This window comes from Neopsephotus bourkii, unplaced genomic scaffold (assembly GCF_033783945.1).
Source record: "Neopsephotus bourkii isolate Nb327-2 ecotype Australia unplaced genomic scaffold, CSIRO-AGI_Nbou_v1 NB_1287, whole genome shotgun sequence".
Lineage (NCBI taxonomy): Eukaryota > Metazoa > Chordata > Aves > Psittaciformes > Psittacidae > Neopsephotus > Neopsephotus bourkii.
The window spans coordinates 868,354-886,015 of NW_026901771.1; the positions used below are offsets into that span (position 1 = coordinate 868,354).

The following is a 17,662-nucleotide window of genomic DNA, read 5'->3' on the forward strand; positions in this document are numbered from 1 at the left end:
CTTCTGTCTTGCCACTGCCATCTTGCAGAATGGCAAAGCTGGGGTTGTGGGTGCGGTTGGGGCAGCAGGTAGAGGGACCATGGTTTTGTGAACTTGTTTGAAAGGGTGTTCCAAGGGCAAAGGAGAGGTGTTCAACAGGGAGCTGTGGCAATATTTGCATGAATATAGATGGTGGTGACTCAAGGATGCTTTGGTAGCAGGAAGATGGGGCTGCTTAGAGGAAAGCGCGAATAAGCAAGAGGAGCTAAAAACAGCCAACACTTTAGAAAAAAGACCTAAATCTGAGAGAGGGAGAGAAAATCATACAGAGAGTACCTGTTTAACAGCAGGTTGAGAAAAGAGTATCTGAAACAGAGGATGCTACCCTGAAAGTACATCAGACCTATTATCTCTGATCTTTCTAGACATTTTTTTTCCATTCCTTTTGTTTTGATTATTCTGTAGTATTGTTTCTCTAATATTTCATCTTGTCCTTTTCACCAACTGTCCCAAATAATTTTTTACTTTCCTTTTTCAAGACACATAATAGACACATGCTATGTTGTTAGAAACACACCAGCACCACAGATTCTGGTAAGAACTTGCTGGTAACTCAAAATCAAGTTATTTTTCTGGAGAGTTTGATATCATCAAGTTCTTCTTAGAAAGTGGGTAGGTTTTAAAAATCACCCCCCTTGCCTTTCTGGCTCATCTCTCTAACCATCTGCAGCAGACAGACTGCCACTGATATGAGTACCTGGGGCTTCCCTGGGCTGTGATTTTTCAGCAGTGTCCCAGGAAGACTTGTCTGGGTCTGAACCTCTGCTCTCTGCATGTGTGTGTGTGTGTGTGTGTGCATGCAGAATTTTGTAGAAGAGAATAAAAGCAAATACTGAAATAATTCATAGAATCATAGAATAGTTAGGGATGGAAAGGACCTTAAGATCATCAAGTTCCAACCCCCCCGCCATGGGCAGGAACACCTCACACTAAACCACGTCACCCAAGGCCTCATCCAACCTGGGAGAGAATTACGTTTCTCTGAATTGCTCTGGTATGATGCCTGCATTCCGGTTTTTCTTCACATGCATATATTCATCAGAATAGTTACTACTTATGAGGATACTGTAATAGAAACTGACATCAGCAAAATTATGATGTTACTGCAAAGCAATGCTTCTCACATTGCGTGAGATATATTTGTAGGCAAAACTGCTCGGGGGGAAACGTGAGCTAATCGTTTCTACAGCTGGTTTCCATGTATATTATTTTCCAGTTTTAATTCATACTTCAGATATGGTTTATTCTTCTGAAATGCTATTTTAAAGGACTTCAGATAATATTCAGCATTCCAAAGCACTGTAGATACAGCATCAGCGTTTCTGTTAATAATTAGCAGAGGAAATGGCTGCAAAGTAACCTATTTAAAAAGAAATCCAGCTGCTTCATTAATAATCGTTGTTCCCTGCAGGTAGCAGTCTACACATTTTAAAGCTTTTGTGAAGATACAAAGAAGTATAGAAGGTTGGTTTATCTTTAGTGATTCTAAGAAAGGTGTTCAGTGAATAAAACAATTCTTATGTGGTGAAATTTGGCAGGGCTTATAAGATAGTCTGTCTTATTACTTAAAGGAGTCACTTGTTACACTGTGAAATGGTTTTTCAGAGAGAGGAGGAAATCAACTTCTCAGCGTAAGAAATACTTCTCCACACACCGCAACCTGCACAAATCCACAAGCACATCCCTCCAACCTGTCCTCTCCAAAGCATGCAAAAATGGGTCAATCTTTCAATTTCAAAGTGAGACTCTGTGATGAACCATATGGAGGTATTCCTAAGACTCTTCATGGAAGACATTTGCCATCATCCTCCTCACAGAGTTGGTGGAGTATTAGCTTCCATGCCACATGCTAAGTTGTGCCACTAATCGTAAGCTCCAGGTAAAAGCCCCCTGAACCGCAGGACAGCAGCTTACACTCATCCTTCATCGTATTTAGTGCTGTATTTTGTTTGCAGTTATGTGACCCAAGTCCCCAAGCCAGTGCCTTATTTTCTGCCATTTTTAGGGATTAAATAGCAAGTTCAGCTGGATTATGTCTTCCCTACCCCACAAATATCCTATATACTGGCTGCTAACTTTGAGCATTTGGGTACAAAATTTGTTATGCATATGCAGTCTGAAGATGCTTCAGATATATTCTTAGTGGAAAGGCATCAGCTAATTAGAACCAATTATGTAAAATGATGGTAATTAATTACAGTGATTGTGCACCATCAGACCTCCTAAATTGCTGGTGGTACTTGACACTAAATTTTCCTTGGAAACCATGCTTTATTTTTGCAGTTATATAAAACTAATTTCCGTAAGATGAAACTCACTTCTCTTTTATTCTCATGTAAGTTAATCATCCTACAGAAGTATACCTGAAATATGATGTCAATGTAATGGTCATTTGACCAGAAATAGGGTATATGTGACTTAATTTCTGGTGATACTTGGAGGAATTTCTCACCTGTGTCATGGAGATCTTAGCAATCGCTTATTCTGCAGAAATATGAGGAAAATAATAAAACACACAAAGAGTTGAAAGAGCAGCTATCTGTATTCATGGGAAGGTGTACTTAGTAAATAGATAGGATAGTTGCAGTCAGATACGTTTGCTCAGGCTTACAGATACAGACTAGAGAAGATATGACAAGACAACAGAGATGCCTGGTGCAATCATGGAGCAGATTCTCCTGCAAACCATGCTAGGACACATGAAAAGGAACGAGGTGGTTGGTGACAGCCAGCATGGCTTCACTAAGGGGAAATCCTGCCTGACCAGTTTGGTGGCCTTCTATGGTGAGGCTACAGAACTGATGGAGAGGGGCAAAGCAGTTGGCATCATGTGCCTGGACTTCTGCAAAGCATTTGACACTGTCCCGCCCGACATCCTTGCCTCTAAACTGGAGAGACATTGATTTGATCGCAAAACGTCCAAGTGGAGATCAGTAACAAGTGATGTCCCTCGGGGGCCAGTGTTGGGATTGATCCTGTTCAACATCTTTGTCAGTGACATGGACAGTGGGATTGAGTGAGCCCTTAGAGTTTGCTGATGACACTGATCTGTGTGCTTCAGTTGATACACTGGAGGGAAGGGATAGGATCCAGAGGGACTTAAGAGGTGGGTAAATGCCAGTCTCATGAAGTTCAGCAAAGCAAAGTGCAAGGTCCTACACCTGGATCGGAGAAGTGATTGAGAGCAGCCCTGAGGAGAAGGACTTGGGGATGTCTGTCAATGAGAAGTTCCACATGAGACAGCATCAGCATGCGCTCTCAGCCCGGAAAGCCAACCGTATCCTGGGCTGCATCAGAAGAAGCTGTTTGTGCTGGACACTGCACTATTTTCATCATTCTTGCCTGTCAGATGATTCCTATGAAAGTTCTTTGCCCAAGGTTGGTCCTTTCACCCTGACACACCCTCCCCCTCTAAGCCCACTCTCTAAGTAGATGTCTCATAGACTTTAAGCTATTAAATCTCATCTGCTGTTATCACGGATCCACCTGAAGGGTCATTCATAACTAAAATAATTGGATTTAACATCATGTAGACAGGAATGGGGTGATTAGGAGGCTAGGTGTCTTGTGTGCCTGGGGAGGAGGGCTACTGCTTCTTGGGTTCAGTTGCACAGAATGATACCTGGGGAGCATTTGCTGGCTATGGTCTGTGCTCATCCTTCTCCAGCATCATTCAGTATGGGCATGGGTATAAACCACAGAAAAGGAATGTATCTAGAAGCTGCCTTTTGGGGATGCTTGTTTGTGGTTGGCTACATGGAATCACATAAAATGGACCAAAAAGCCATCACTAGAGTACTTTAACTTCTTTCAGTATTATTCTGCAGCTGCAGACTACCAGGCTGCTGTTAGTGTTTTATTCTTGCTCAGCGTCCAAGGTGTGCTAACCAGTTGTCAACTCGGTGAGGCAAGAACCAGGGACATAGCAGTATTAATCAGATGAGAACTCACAGTATTGGGGCAGGTTCTGTAACAGGCCTGATGCTAAAATGATCTATCAATCAGCTGTATCCACCGCACTGCATTTGCTCACCCTTCTTTATTAGGAAGGGAATGTGCGCTCTCCAGGGATCAACATGGGAAAGAAAGCTTCTCAGGTTTTGCAGCATTTTCCCTTAGCTACATCCTGAAGAGGTATATATTCACATTTGAAAGATTCTCCACTCTCGCCCCCTTTTGTGAATCTCTAAGCTGTAGGAGAAAGGGATTCATTTACCTAGGGTAATCATAGGGTTGTCCTGCTTTTTTCGTTGTTGTTGTTTGCAATAGTGATGCTCCTTTTTCTACTTAGAAACTTGTGACTGATGCATTTCATTTCACTTCAGAAAATTAAAATACTTGTTAAAAAAAGTTAATGTATTTACAAGCATGCATAGTAGGTAAAAATGCTGTAAAATATGTTTTCTTCTTCCAAAAAGTCTATAAAAAATGATGCTTAACTGCCTTAGAGCACTAAGTGCAGCAGACTGTACAGCAAATGCAACCTTGGAATTCATCACCAAATTTTAATCCCTTGAGGCCTGTCTCACAGAGGCTAAGATAAGTGTTACTAGAAGGAGAAAATATTATGATATATTGCTCTTTGATGCAGTAATCGTTATGAAGTTATTCTCAAAGCAGCTTCGCTATCAGGCTCGCCCTTTTTTCAACTAGAGTTTAGATTCTGCAGCAGACACCTGCATTTACTGAGTTTGGGGGAAAGGAGAGAAAAGAAAAATGAAGATGGGTATAAAGTTCTACAAAATGATGTTGTAAAGTATGTGTTGTATATCTATCTAACATGGCCTCACTGGACAGAGTCAGCTTTGGGGAAACGGGGCCAGATGGCCTGTCCTGAGTTTAATGGTTCCTGTTATTATTTATCTCCATCTAGAGAGGCAACAACATAGAGCTCATAACTAATACTCTTTCTTTTGCTTTCACATGCATTCATCTTTATTGATGTGTATTCCTTTCCGGGCAGGATAAAACAAGCATTTTGCTTTCAGAAATGACTCTGTAAAGAAGACAGCCTGTCCTGGAGACTGGTGATGCAAATACTTCTTTCTGAACAAAAAAAAAACCAAGTAAAGCAATTAGAAGCTGATTTTGAATGAATGTGTTACCTTAATAGCGGAATTGTAAGCAGCATGTATTTATGTGATCTAAGATTACACTGACACACTGTCACTGATGCTACAGAGCCAACATTTGTTCTCAAGCAATGTTGTACCCTGCTAAAAGCAGATAGGAAACGATATCTCTGATACTGCTGTGAACAGATCATTTACATACGCTGGGTATTTTTAATGACTGTAAATACTCTTCTTACTGAGCAACTTTCTTGTCTTCTGAGCTAAAAAGGATTTGATATATAATGTGGACATTTTCACCATGCTCTGCATCTTTGCAGCTTTGCAGAGAATACGTAAGATAGCAGGAGATCAGAAAGAAAGGGAAAGACAAGAAATGGCAGGCCAGTCAGCTCAATGTCACCTGCTGCGACATTTCTGGAAGAAATTATCAAAAATGTATTTATAAACACCTTAAAGATAATGGTGAGATAAGTATGAGCCAACATGGATTTGTCAAGAACAAATTACATCAAATAATCTGATTTCCTTTTGTAACAGGGTGCAGGCTTTGCGGGTATCGGAGAAGCAGCTGATATCATAAATCTTAAGTTTAGTAAGGCTTTAAAACTCTCTCACCTGAGATCCTAATGAGCAGCTAGAGAAATATGGTTGTCATGCAATTTCCATTAGCAGAAGCTGTATAGGCTACATACTGTATGGAGAGAACAGATTTTTGATAGGAAAATATAGTGAGTAGGGTTGTTCTGCAGTCAGTGTTTCCCCATCTTCCCATTAACCTTCTGCATCCTGCAACCGTCACTACATTTTCAGGCAACACAAAGTCAAGTAGGAACGCAGTCAGACAGCAAGACAGAGCTAGAATTTAAAATCATCACAATATAAGAACTAATTTAGCAACTAATTAGTTTTGATAACATTAGAAATAGGTAAGGATAAGGGCATGATACTGCACTGAGGCTAAAACAGTCAGCTGTAGATTAGGGGACAGAGAAAACCTGTTCAGAAGAAAGTCTGCTGGAAGAAATTAAGTGGTTGCAGTAGGCCAGGGGCATTCATGTTGCTGTGAAAATGGCAAATATCACAATGGAATGTAGAAACAGGAGTATCTCCTGTAAGGTCTGTGAAGTAACTTCATCACACTGGTGAAGCTTCAGAGTACTGTGTATCATTTGGACCATAATGCTTCAGGGGCTGTAAGGAGTAGGTGGGCAGAGTCCACAACAAAAGCAGAAAGAATAGTTGCCGAGCAAGTGAGAGCTGTGGACTAAACCTCTGTCAAGCCCAGAGAAAAGGCCAAGAAAGATACTTAGTGTTCATGGGCATAAAAAGCAGATACAAAGAGGAAGAAAAATCTGTGCCTGTCAAAGTGCCATGTCAAAGGGAGGCATCTTATTTAAGATGTGGTATAGAGCAGGTAGGGTAAGAAATATTTGCCCTAATGGTCTTTAATTGCAGGTTAGAAAAGCATGTCAGGAGTAACCCAGGGAGAGGTGGTGAGGCACTGGAATAGGTTGTCCAGGGGGGTTGTGAATGCTCCATCCCTGGCAGTGTTCAAGGCCAGGTTGGACGAGGCCTTGGGTTGATATGGTTTAGAGCGAGGTGTCCCTGCCCATGGCAGGGGGGTTGGAACTTGATGATCTTGAGGTCCTTTCCAACCCTAACTATTCTATGATTCTATGATTTGCTCCCCCCTCATAGTCCCTTTCAGCTCAGTGACAGCTGTAATCCAGTGCACCAAAGTGGGCAGGGACACCTGGTTATTCCAGGATATCCCTTTCTTGGTACTGTAGCTGAGTAAGGAAAACAGGGTCACAGATTGCAAGGCTACTGTTGCTGTTCTGTCTAGGTTTGAAGGTGGCTGTAGTAACCTAAGATAAGCTTTGGCATGGATTCATCTTGCAACATGGTTTTGGGGTTTTTTTAATAAGGAAAAGATTGCCTGTATTTTTAATGGTTGACGAGGAGCTTAGATTCTTGTGTAAGCTCTTTCAGTAGCATTATTAAGTATAAACTAAGCATAAGTAGCATAAACTAAGATAATTTCAGGATTTTATGTATTATATTTCATTAAATTAAGTGTTACTAATTGTACAGAACTCTCCTAACAGTTGATTAAAGGAGAAATTGACAGTTGCCCTTATTCAGTACTAGCAATATAAACCTGAGTGTAATCCACATGATAGTCTGAAGCACGAGTTACACTTGCAATGTGAATTTTGGTAGATTTAACCCAGTAAAGTTCAATACAGAAAAATTCAACAACCACACCTCAAAAAGGCTGCTCAGTAGTAAAACAGTAAAAAACCCTTAAATCACTGAATTATTGTATGCTGGAGCTGGAAAGGAGAGGGTGAAAAGCAATGAGAGAAACTTAGGGTGTCATCCTTCCTCCCCTACAGTAACTGACCCTCTTCACTACCCCATTATACATCAGGGCTATTGAAGGGTCTGTAATAGGAGGAGGATATTTAATGTACATAAGTTTTCAAAAGCAAACTGTAGCTGAATTAAAAACCAGCATTTTTTCAGGGTGCTTGAGGGCTGCATAAATGCAATGGCAACTACTCAGATATTGCATCTGTACTCAGCTGTTGAGCAAAGTTTATTTAGCTAAGCCATTAAAGCCTGATTAAAATTTGATGGGATGATAAGACAAACGTGGTAAGTCCACTGAGGTCTGAGTTGCTGCCAGGATTGATTAACACCCTTAACACCCAGTGGGAATCCTATCAAAAGCGTATTTCACATCTAAGCTATGGGAATCAGAATAAAGGTCTGGACAACAACCGCCACATCATTCAGATGAGTGGTTTATATCCCTTTCTGACAAGCATATGAAACAAGATAATGAAAAGTTGCCAAAGGATTGGTTTGACTCACAGATGGACATAGGGATTTACAAATGCTACAAATACAAGGACAGATTCATATCTGGTATAATTTCATCAACTTAGTTGATTTTCCAAGGGTTAAGTATGGCCCGTATTCACTAACCATCAGTTTAAATCAGAAAATATTTTGATACCTTGGAAGATAACAGACTGTGGATTGCAAGGGAATACAACTGCCATGGAAACTGATGCAGATGTGATTAGAGAGAAACTTAAGAGAGAGAAGACTCTTGCTGGCAGGTAAAATGTACCTGTTCCAACTGCAAGGCTGGCAATGAAACGGTATAAAACCAAGCATAAGAAGGGACAGAGTAAAACAGATGTAGAAGAGGATTCAGAGAAATAGAGGAAAAGGAGGACACAACAAAACTGCAACTGGTATGTTAGCAAGTCTGTCAGTTCTTCTTCAGAGGTGGAGATAAGAAACTTGAACTTTTTATGTCAAGGCAGAAGCCCAAAGAAATTTGAAAGAAGGAGGAAGAAAATGGCAAAAGCATGAGATTGTTTTTAACTCAGGCGTTTCTGCTGTACCAATAAGGCAAATACCAAGACTTGGAAAGTGCAGAAAAAGGATACATTTTATGAAAAGTCAGTCAAGCGTGATCTAGGTTTGAGAGAGGACAAATTAAAAAAGGAAGGAATGAATGCGTGTGATCCAATGAGACAAAAGATTAAGGGAGGTGTTGCAGATGACTCCGAGGTTTGCTGGAAGAATGGATCTGTTAATGATGATAAGGAGGAGGTAAAATCTAGAGGTCTGGGGGGTTGGTTTTGTTTTATGCTTCGCTGGGGGGACAGCCCTTCATTCCAAACCCTAATAGGGGGCCTAAAAGGATGCTGGGGAGGGACTCTTCATTAGGGACTGTAGTGACAGGAAAAGGGGTAATGGGTTAAAACTTAAACAGGAGAAGTTCAGATTGGGTATAAGGAGGAAGTTCTTTACTGTAAGGGTGGTGAGGCACTGGAATGGGCTGCCCAAGGATCTGTGAATGCTCCATCCCTGGCAGTGTTCAAGGCCAGGTTGGACAGAGCCTTGGGTGCCATGGTTTAGTGAGGGGTGTCCCTGCCCATGGCAGGGGGGCTGAAACGGGATGATCTTAAGGTCCTTTCCAACCCTAACTATTCTATGATTCTAATTTTACAAGTAGCTAAAAAGATGTCTGTACAGGTAAGTGTGAAGAGCATTAACGGTTTGCAACCAGCTTAATAAATTTTGAGTCAATTGAACACTTAGAATTATTAAATAAAAAGCAAAATCCAAATCCCATGTTATTTCATTACGTAAAATTCTGAGTAATGTCCTTCCTTTACTGAAATTGTATTAAGAATATTTATTACAATAAATACAGTATTTATTAAGAATATTGTCTCTATTTTTACTTAATTGCTGGCTGGAAAGTTTTTTATTGGAAATATCTGTCAGTGGCATGTTTTGGATTCTGAGAGGCTTCCCTCATTTTTGTGATAGGGGCTGTGATAGGGAATGTAATGAGCCTGTAATAGGGGATGGCCTGTTGTAAAATGTCTGGTTATCACACTTGTGTCTTGACCGTCAGGTGAGTGTCATTTGCAGAAGTAACAGCGTACAGGTTGCTTTGATGGAGACAGTAAAGGAAGAGGGTTGCTTATAAGTGTTACATGGTTACTTGGGGAAATCTGCCCCTGCTTTTGCATGGGGAATTTAGAGACAAAAAGGCTCTAGAGTACTGCTGAGAGAGAAACAGCGAGACTATTGAAGGGAAAAAAATTGCTATGAATCAGTCATAAATAGCTGGTTTCAAAGAAGCATCATGAAGTGTGATATAGAATGGTCTGTGAGATGGCTGTGGCATCTGAACTCTGATCAAAGCATGGCTCCTTAAATACAAGTGCTTTTGGGAGGTGTGATGAGGGTGTGAGGTGTTCTACCTGGCAAGGTGTATTAGTATCTTAATTTTTGCGTTCTGATGTGTTAGAACATCAGCTTGGAAGTCAAACTGTGTAGCAACCATGCATATCTTCTGTTACCGTTTAGGCTTGTTGTGTTATAACCTGGTAGATAGCGTAACTAGTTACACTAGTCAGTAAGTGCTGAGTGTTGCCCATAATGTAGGTTTTCATATGCTGCTGCACATGGGTTTTTCTTCCAGTTGATTTTATGAAAGGAACTGGAAGAGTTTCAAGACACTCTGCAAGTTCTACGAACTGCAGAATCTGCATTGTTTCTGCCTTTTCTGTTTGCTCTGTTTGTCTGTCCTTCTGTTTGCACCCACTAGAATTTGAGTAATGGTGACTTCAGGAACTAGTTCCTCCAACTGCTTCATAAGCAAACAACTTTCTCAGTTTAGCAGCCTGTTATGCACATTAAATGATTCATCCTTTAAGAATGTATAATTTCTTGATTTAAGTAATGACATAATACATATATTTGAGGCAGGTCTTGGTCTGGTATTGCTTCATCTCAGAAGACTGATAATGTGAGGAGCAAGTAACATCAAATTTCTCCATGTCTTGGGTTTTGTTTGGTTTGTTTGTGGGGTTTGTTTGTAGTCTTAATTACATCTGAGTACTAATTCCCTATTTCTTTAAATATTTATGTCCTGACTAGCTAAATATAAGCCCCAGACCATTGAAGCGGAAACACTGTGGTTATCAGGTTAAGCATATCCATACAGTGCAACCTGTTGCTTTGCTGAACCTAATGAATTTACTGCATTTACTGTAAATGTCTCTCCTCAATCAAAATCGTTTTGCTTTAATATATGGGCCAAGCAATAGCAATGTCCTGAATGCTGATCGGAACATTGCTACTTGTCTGTAGCTCAGTGCTGAAGGTGTTGAAAGAGAAAATGAAAGTTAACTTGCAAGGAAGAGTTGTTTGCTTTCGTTTCACTGTTCCTGCTAACATAAAAGCCTGGCTCCCTGAATAATCCATGAGAAGCTAAATGTCTGCCAACGAAGGTCATGAAAATACTGCTGTAAGCAGTCTGCTGTAAATGGTAGGTAGGTCAGACCTAAACAAGGCAAAGAGCACATAACTGGATTTCTGTATAGTTACTCACTTAGTCCCCACTGCTACATAATTTAGGCGTGTTCTGATGTAGGGGGTACAGAAGAATTAACATTAATGTTGCAGAGAGGAAACTGAGGCCCACTAGGACTGACCAGATAACAAGTGTGGTTAACAACATGACTCTTATTTACATGTTCAACTCCAATAGACTTGAGTAGGAGTTAAGCAGCTTAATGTATTCATGGGTATGAGCTTAGCCCAAAAGACTTCAGAAAAGCCAAATAACCCCTGAACTTAAGCCCAAATCTTATTTTTAACTTACTGCTCAGAGGTTCTATGGCATTAGGTGCATTACAAGGTAAAGCCTCAAGCGTTTTCCAGGATTGCCTTAGGTTTCGTGCCTGGGGGGTTGGTTTGGTTGGGTTTGTTTGTTTTTAAGTAACTCCCCCCCAAAATCAAAAAGTGAGATAGCAGGAGTACCTCATGCAGGCAATCAAGGCCGAAGCAATAAAAAGAGGGTGTTTTTTTCCTGAGGCCATGGAGTAAGAGATGAAGAGAGGGTTTGTGTGCATTGTGATTTTTTGACTGAAAGAATAGTTTTGAGAGAAAGTGATCTAGTGTGGATAAAAGACATTCAGTGCTGCTAGGGCAAAGACTGTGGAGTGTGTGAAAATTCAGATGAAGAGGGAGAGAACCTCTGAGATGTTAACTGCTTGCAAAAACAAGCTTGCAGCAGGTGGTTTGGCTGGATGGATTACAAATGTATCTTAAACATGTGCTCTAGTTAATAGCGCCATTATGAAATTAATGAAAGGTAGCTGTGTTCTTTGAACTTGCATCTTTATTTGCAGAAGCATGATGGCCACTTCACAGTCATCCAGCTGGTTGGCATGCTGCGGGGGATTGCATCTGGCATGAAGTACCTCTCAGACATGGGCTATGTACACCGTGATCTGGCAGCCCGTAATATCTTGGTCAACAGTAACCTCATGTGTAAAGTCTCCGATTTTGGTTTGTCACGAGTGTTAGAGGATGATCCTGAGGCTGCTTACACAACAAGCGTAAGTTTGTCTTATCTAATTTGAACAGTTGATTGCCTTGTGCCTCTTTTATTCTGGTTTCAGATTTGTCTATGCTGTTGACAGTAGTTTGAGTTGTCTTGTTCCAACTGCCAGTGTATTTAAGAGAAGTTATTTCCGTTTTTGTCTGTGTAAGGGATGTGTAATAAACCTTTTGCCAAATATTTTCTTTAAGCAAATGTGCAAGCATAAGTGGGAGACCTCTTCCATTCTTTGGGGTTTGATTTTTTTGGTTTTTGGGGTGTTTTTCCACACATTTCCCCTTCTGCTAACTTGTGTTCATTTACAAAGGTATGTTTTTAAAAGAGGGAGGTGAGGGAGGAGAGAATCTCACCAATTCCACTGTTGGTGGTGTCCAGCCTTGTATTCGTTAATTCAAACTTTGATTTTACTTCACTTACCCTTCCATTCTAACAGGAAATGTATGACCTTGTTCTCAACCTTTGTTTCATTAATACTTAAATTCCTTATGTGATGTAAGTAAATTGTCATACTGGAAAATGTTTTTTGGATGGGTTTGGTTTTCGGGGGGGCTGTTCACTGAAGTGAAAAGTTCTTGAACCTGGAGAAGCTTCTTCAGATTTGATTTAGAAGAAATTCAATTGCAACCTGAATGATGAAGAAAGTAGTGGAAGGAGTGTGGCAGTGCTAAGACAATTGTAAGTTCAGGTACAGCATTTTTTCACCATTCTGAGATGTTCAGTTACATTCCTGTTATGGTTATAGCCACAGCATTAAGAATCTTTACTATTTATGAGCTGATTTCAACTAACTTTCATATCTATCACTGAAACTAGAATTATTTTGGAGCCAGAGTGCACAGAATTTGTATGTTCCCATGATAGGGCACAGTGCCAGAATTCTAATGGAGATAATACATTAGCAGGAAATAATTTATTTCAACCTTTTTTCTATTTGACTTTAAAAAGCGATGTATGGCTAAAACAAGGAACTCATCTAATTGAACTGTGTTGTAGTGAGTACTCTGGTGTATATATGTAATATAGCCAATATAATTACAGTTCCCCCCTTTTTTAGCCTAAAATAGGGGTGTTCTGGTAAATTCACTTCTTAGAATATGGTCTGCACAGAAGCGTGAAGTTGACTGGAGCAAAACAAGTCACTTTGCAAGGTTTTCTATCAGTATTGATATGCAAGCTGGGGGAGTGTGTGGGAATCATAGTTTTCTCCTTTATTAGGGAGATTTCCTTCCCTTAGTTCTCATAAACCTCTTTTGCTTCACACTGCTTCTTAGTATGAGGCTTGAAAGGAAAAATAAACATTACTGCATCTTAACAAGTTACAGCATGTTGGCTGAGCCTTGCTAATTGTCCATGTGAGTGTGCTCAGCTGGCAGCAAATGCCCCCAGTGAGAGGCACATTACATTTCTCAGCACTGATCATGGGCTAATCAGCTCAGCTGGTGGAAGGCACTGGAAATTGCCAAGCAATCTCTCCCAGTTCGGTTCAGGAAAAATACCAAATGATAATGTGAGGCTTTCAGCTATTATTTGTCCTGTAAGTTTTTTCTGGATACCAATACTGAACAAGTAGTTTTTCAGAGTAGTTTGTGCCTGTCTCTTTCATCGTAGCATTTCCTGATTAAAAGCAGTTCTAGCTATGTTGTTAAAGAAGGAGTATTTCATGGCAGTTTATCTATGTTGAAGGACTTTCTTGAAACATAGGACAGCTTTCATGAAATGCTTTCACTCTTTTCCTATCTGTTCACCTAGCTAGTTAACAGGAGACTGAGCCAGCTGTTGTACATGGTATACCTCAGAGCCACTGATTCTGTCCTCCAAGGTTTCAGCCACATGCTGTACTAGAAAATCATGCTGAGCAGGTATTTTTAGTATGTCAATAGGGATACTGCAGATAAGGAGGGGCATTATAGAGGCTGATGGCCAGTGGCAGGACCTTGTATCAGCCAAGTATTTAAGATGAATCTGCTTCCACCATGAAGATCAAAAAGCTTTGAAACTCAGGTAGGAAAATGCAACGCATCATTATAAAATCAACTTGAAACTTTGGAAATAAGAAGAATTCAAAGCAGCAGAATTGGGCATAATAGAATAGCTCCCTCTGCCCTTGCAAGTATATCGTCACATCCAGGCTGTTTTAAATCACTGTGGTTGAGTCTGCCCAATTCTCTTTCGTCACCTCTGGTCCTTGGGAAATGTCCTTTCCTCATCCCTGAGGGTAGACTGATGGCTACAGTCCCAGTTTCATGTTGCTTTTACTCTGGGCAATCTGCTGATAGTCAGGTAAGTTTTCTGTGAGATGCTCTTGCCTGCCATATGTTCCATCCTTTGGGTCTTCCTCCCCTTGAGCAAGTCCAGTAGATACTCTCTGTAGGAAGCTCTGCAGGGAGTCACTTCTTAAAGGAACACAGCACAATTATGACTAAAATGGGGAGGTGGGAGGAAGAAGGAAATGTTTGTCACAGTCTCCGTGGAAGTCTCAGTGAAGACTTTCACCCCTTAAGCAGTCTTTCATGGTAACAGAAGAGAATAGAACCTTGCATCAGATTTCATCTCCTCTTGCAGCTTGCCCTGATCACCATTACGTCAGTGATGTGAATTTCTTCCCAACAGCAGGCCACATGTATTGCTAGAAGGTTTTATAGCATCTCTTTTGTTCCACAGTGTGCTTTTTCCATACGAAGGTTAAACCTTCAGTGCTTACAAAGGTTCTGAGCTTTTATAATTCGTGTTTCCTTTCCACAGGGATTTTTACTGATAACAGCGCAGTACCCATAGCTACAAGAAATCCATAAGAGTGGGTCTGCACATTGAATAGTAGCATTTTTAGGTTCATATCTCCCAGGACACCACTGTCTGTCACTGCTCAGAGGAAACTGATTATTCTTTATTCCCCTTTTTGTCTTGGGCCTGATATCAGAAATAGAGTGGTACAATTGAATGTTTTCTTTGGAAGCAAGAGCTACAAGACAGGCTAACCCAAGTAGAAGCCAAAAAATAGATCTTTATACTTGTAATGCTGTGGTCAATGTTGTGCAACTGTATTTCCAGACATAAAAATGTGAACTGATGCAAAAACTTGGTGAAACAGGTTGCATTCTCCCAAAAATAAGCCAAAGGCCCTCGTATCTTGTGAATTTACCACATCTGAGCAGGCACAGCCTTGAGTCAACTGATAACATCTTATGCTTTGTCTTCCTGTTATAATTCAATATACATATCTCCTTCTTTACTTGCTAGTTTCTGATAGATCTTACATTATTTCTATTGGCACATCCTCCCACATGCAGGGTAAAGATCAGGAATTTAAGCCTAGGAAAAGCAATAACTGACAGTGAAAATCTGGAATGAAAACAGTCTAGGAAATTCTTACATTCCGTTCTCGCGTTGAAGCACTAGTTTAGTTAGGAGACTGTATTCAACTTGATGGAAAACCTCCCAAATGCCCTAAAATAACACAGTTTGTTTGCCAAGAAATTCAGACTGTGACCCTGCTGATTGGAGAGCTGTTGAATGCTTTAAAACGGTACATGAAAAGACTGAAATATCAGAATTTGACTTTTGTAAAATGTTTGTTTGTTTTTGTTTTTTTTTTGTCCACTGGTCTGTTGAGACAAAAGGTGTGAACATGTTTTTGATAAGAGAATTAGGTAGGAAATAAGAGAATTATTTTGCTACCAAGAATTGTGAAACTTAAAGCAACATACATCTGACTGCCAATACTTGTGTCTCAGGTAGATCAAGAAAAGAAGGTAAATTTTGGATAACTTTTGGTGGGTTTTTTTCCACAGAGCTCAAATTTTCATTTGTTGTAGTGGTTTCCAAGGCAACAGTTCCTCATTAAAAAAACATTTCTAGTATATAAACAAGCATTTCTGTCAATAGAAAGGACATCTAGGCTCTTGCATCCCTGTTTTTTGGATAATCAATGTTATACAATGTAGAGTCATTTAGTTTAAAACTAAGTTTTAAAGTTGGGGTTCAAATATATTTCAAGAAGCTCCACGTGCCTCTAGAAAAATTGCTTTCATGCAGCAAAATGTGTACATATAAATAAAATCAGAACGGGATCTGTGGCACTACCACAAAAAGTACCGAACTGGTATTTCTGTTAAAGGTGACACCTTAATATTCTCCTTTAAAACTGATTTTTAGTGAGACAGAAAAGCTTCTACAAAGTGAATTATATGTTGCATAAAAGGGATATAGAATCCATTTTTTTTGTCAGCTGCATTTCTGAATTCAGCCTTAATATAAAGAATATTTCCATAACAGTAGTTAGAGAAGTTATTTATTGCATTTCATTTCCTGAATCATTTAATAAACTTTATGGGTCTGACTCTTCTCAAGACAGTTGGACAAAATACCCAATCCACGGGGATTTCAGGCTTAGTTGATTTAGTAGAGGAGCAAAGCAGATTGATGCCTTTAATCTGTATAAATACTGGCAAGGAGCAAAACTTTGGGAGAATCAGGATGAAGAGTTGCTTTTTTTTCTTTTGCTTTGTTACATGATTTCCATATATTAAGACATTTTCTGGTTTACTCATACACAAATAATGGGCTTGGGGCGAGAAGTTCCAATTTGCTGAAAAGTAAAACAAGATGCAAATGATTTTCTAGTTAATTTGGGGTGTGAACCAATAGTCTCTGAATAACTTGAGTGCTATGACAAGCACATTGCCTATGCCATTGTTTAATTTAAGAATCAAATTAAACATAGACAATGGAGTAAAGTGATTATTGGCAACCATTCAGAAAGGGGAAAGAGAGCCTGTGTACTGTAAAGGTCTGTATTAACCTGTTTTCTTGAAAACTGATTATAACTGACATAAGGTTGATCACGATCATTGTCAACTGTTTAATTCTGTATATAATGGGATATGAAGTGTTTAGAGCAGAAGTCTTATGATGAGTGGCTGAAGGAACTGGGATAGTTTAGCCTGCAGAAAAGGAGGCTCAGGGGAGACCTTATTCCTCTACAACTACCTGAAAGGGGAGGGGGGGATCGATACCTTCTCCTGAGTAACAAGCAATAGGACAAGAGGAAATGGCCTCAAGCTGTGCCAGGGAGGTTTAGATTGGGTATTAGGAAAAATATCTTCACCAAAGCCTTTGTCAAGCATTGGAATGGGCTACCCAGGGAAGTGGTTGAATTGCCATCCCTGGAGGCATTTAAAAGACATGTAGGTGTGGCACTTAGGGATGTGGTTTAGCAGTGGGCTTGGCAGTGTTAGGTTAAGAGTTGGACTTAATGGTCTTAAAGGTCTTTTCCAACCTAAAAATTCTAAGTTTTGTCTGATGTGTTTTTGTCATCACCAAACTAAGACAAACACAGTGATAGGCAGGATGAATCATGACCATGTTTGGTTCTCAGACTGAAACAAAGCATGTGTTGTGTAATTCCAACAAGCCTTTCCCTTATCTGGAGGGTTTTTTTACATTTGATTTTGCCAGAGACTGGCTGTAAAATTAATGGGCTAATGTGCCTTATAACTGATTAATGCCTTGTGATAAGAGTAATATTTGTTCCCAAGCTTTGAATCTTCATCTTTCCAGGCTGAAGCCTGACAGAGTTACTTTGCCTGAATACTCTGTTGAAAGC

At 40.0% G+C, this 17,662-nt stretch overlaps 1 protein-coding gene across 10 annotated transcripts in view; it reads left to right on the plus strand.

The window, feature by feature from the left end:
• LOC133218675 (ephrin type-A receptor 6) overlaps positions 1 to 17,662 on the plus strand; it is a 472,741-nt gene that overhangs the window by 410,421 nt on the left and 44,658 nt on the right. For 9 of the 10 annotated variants that reach the window (XM_061365345.1, XM_061365351.1, XM_061365341.1 and 6 more), the window contains one exon: positions 11,849 to 12,058. In XM_061365345.1, the coding sequence (XP_061221329.1) occupies positions 11,849 to 12,058 (210 nt within the window). Of the gene's footprint in view, positions 1 to 11,848; positions 12,059 to 12,667; positions 12,755 to 17,662 lie in introns of those variants that run through there. The other variant, XM_061365347.1, reaches the window with a different exon arrangement.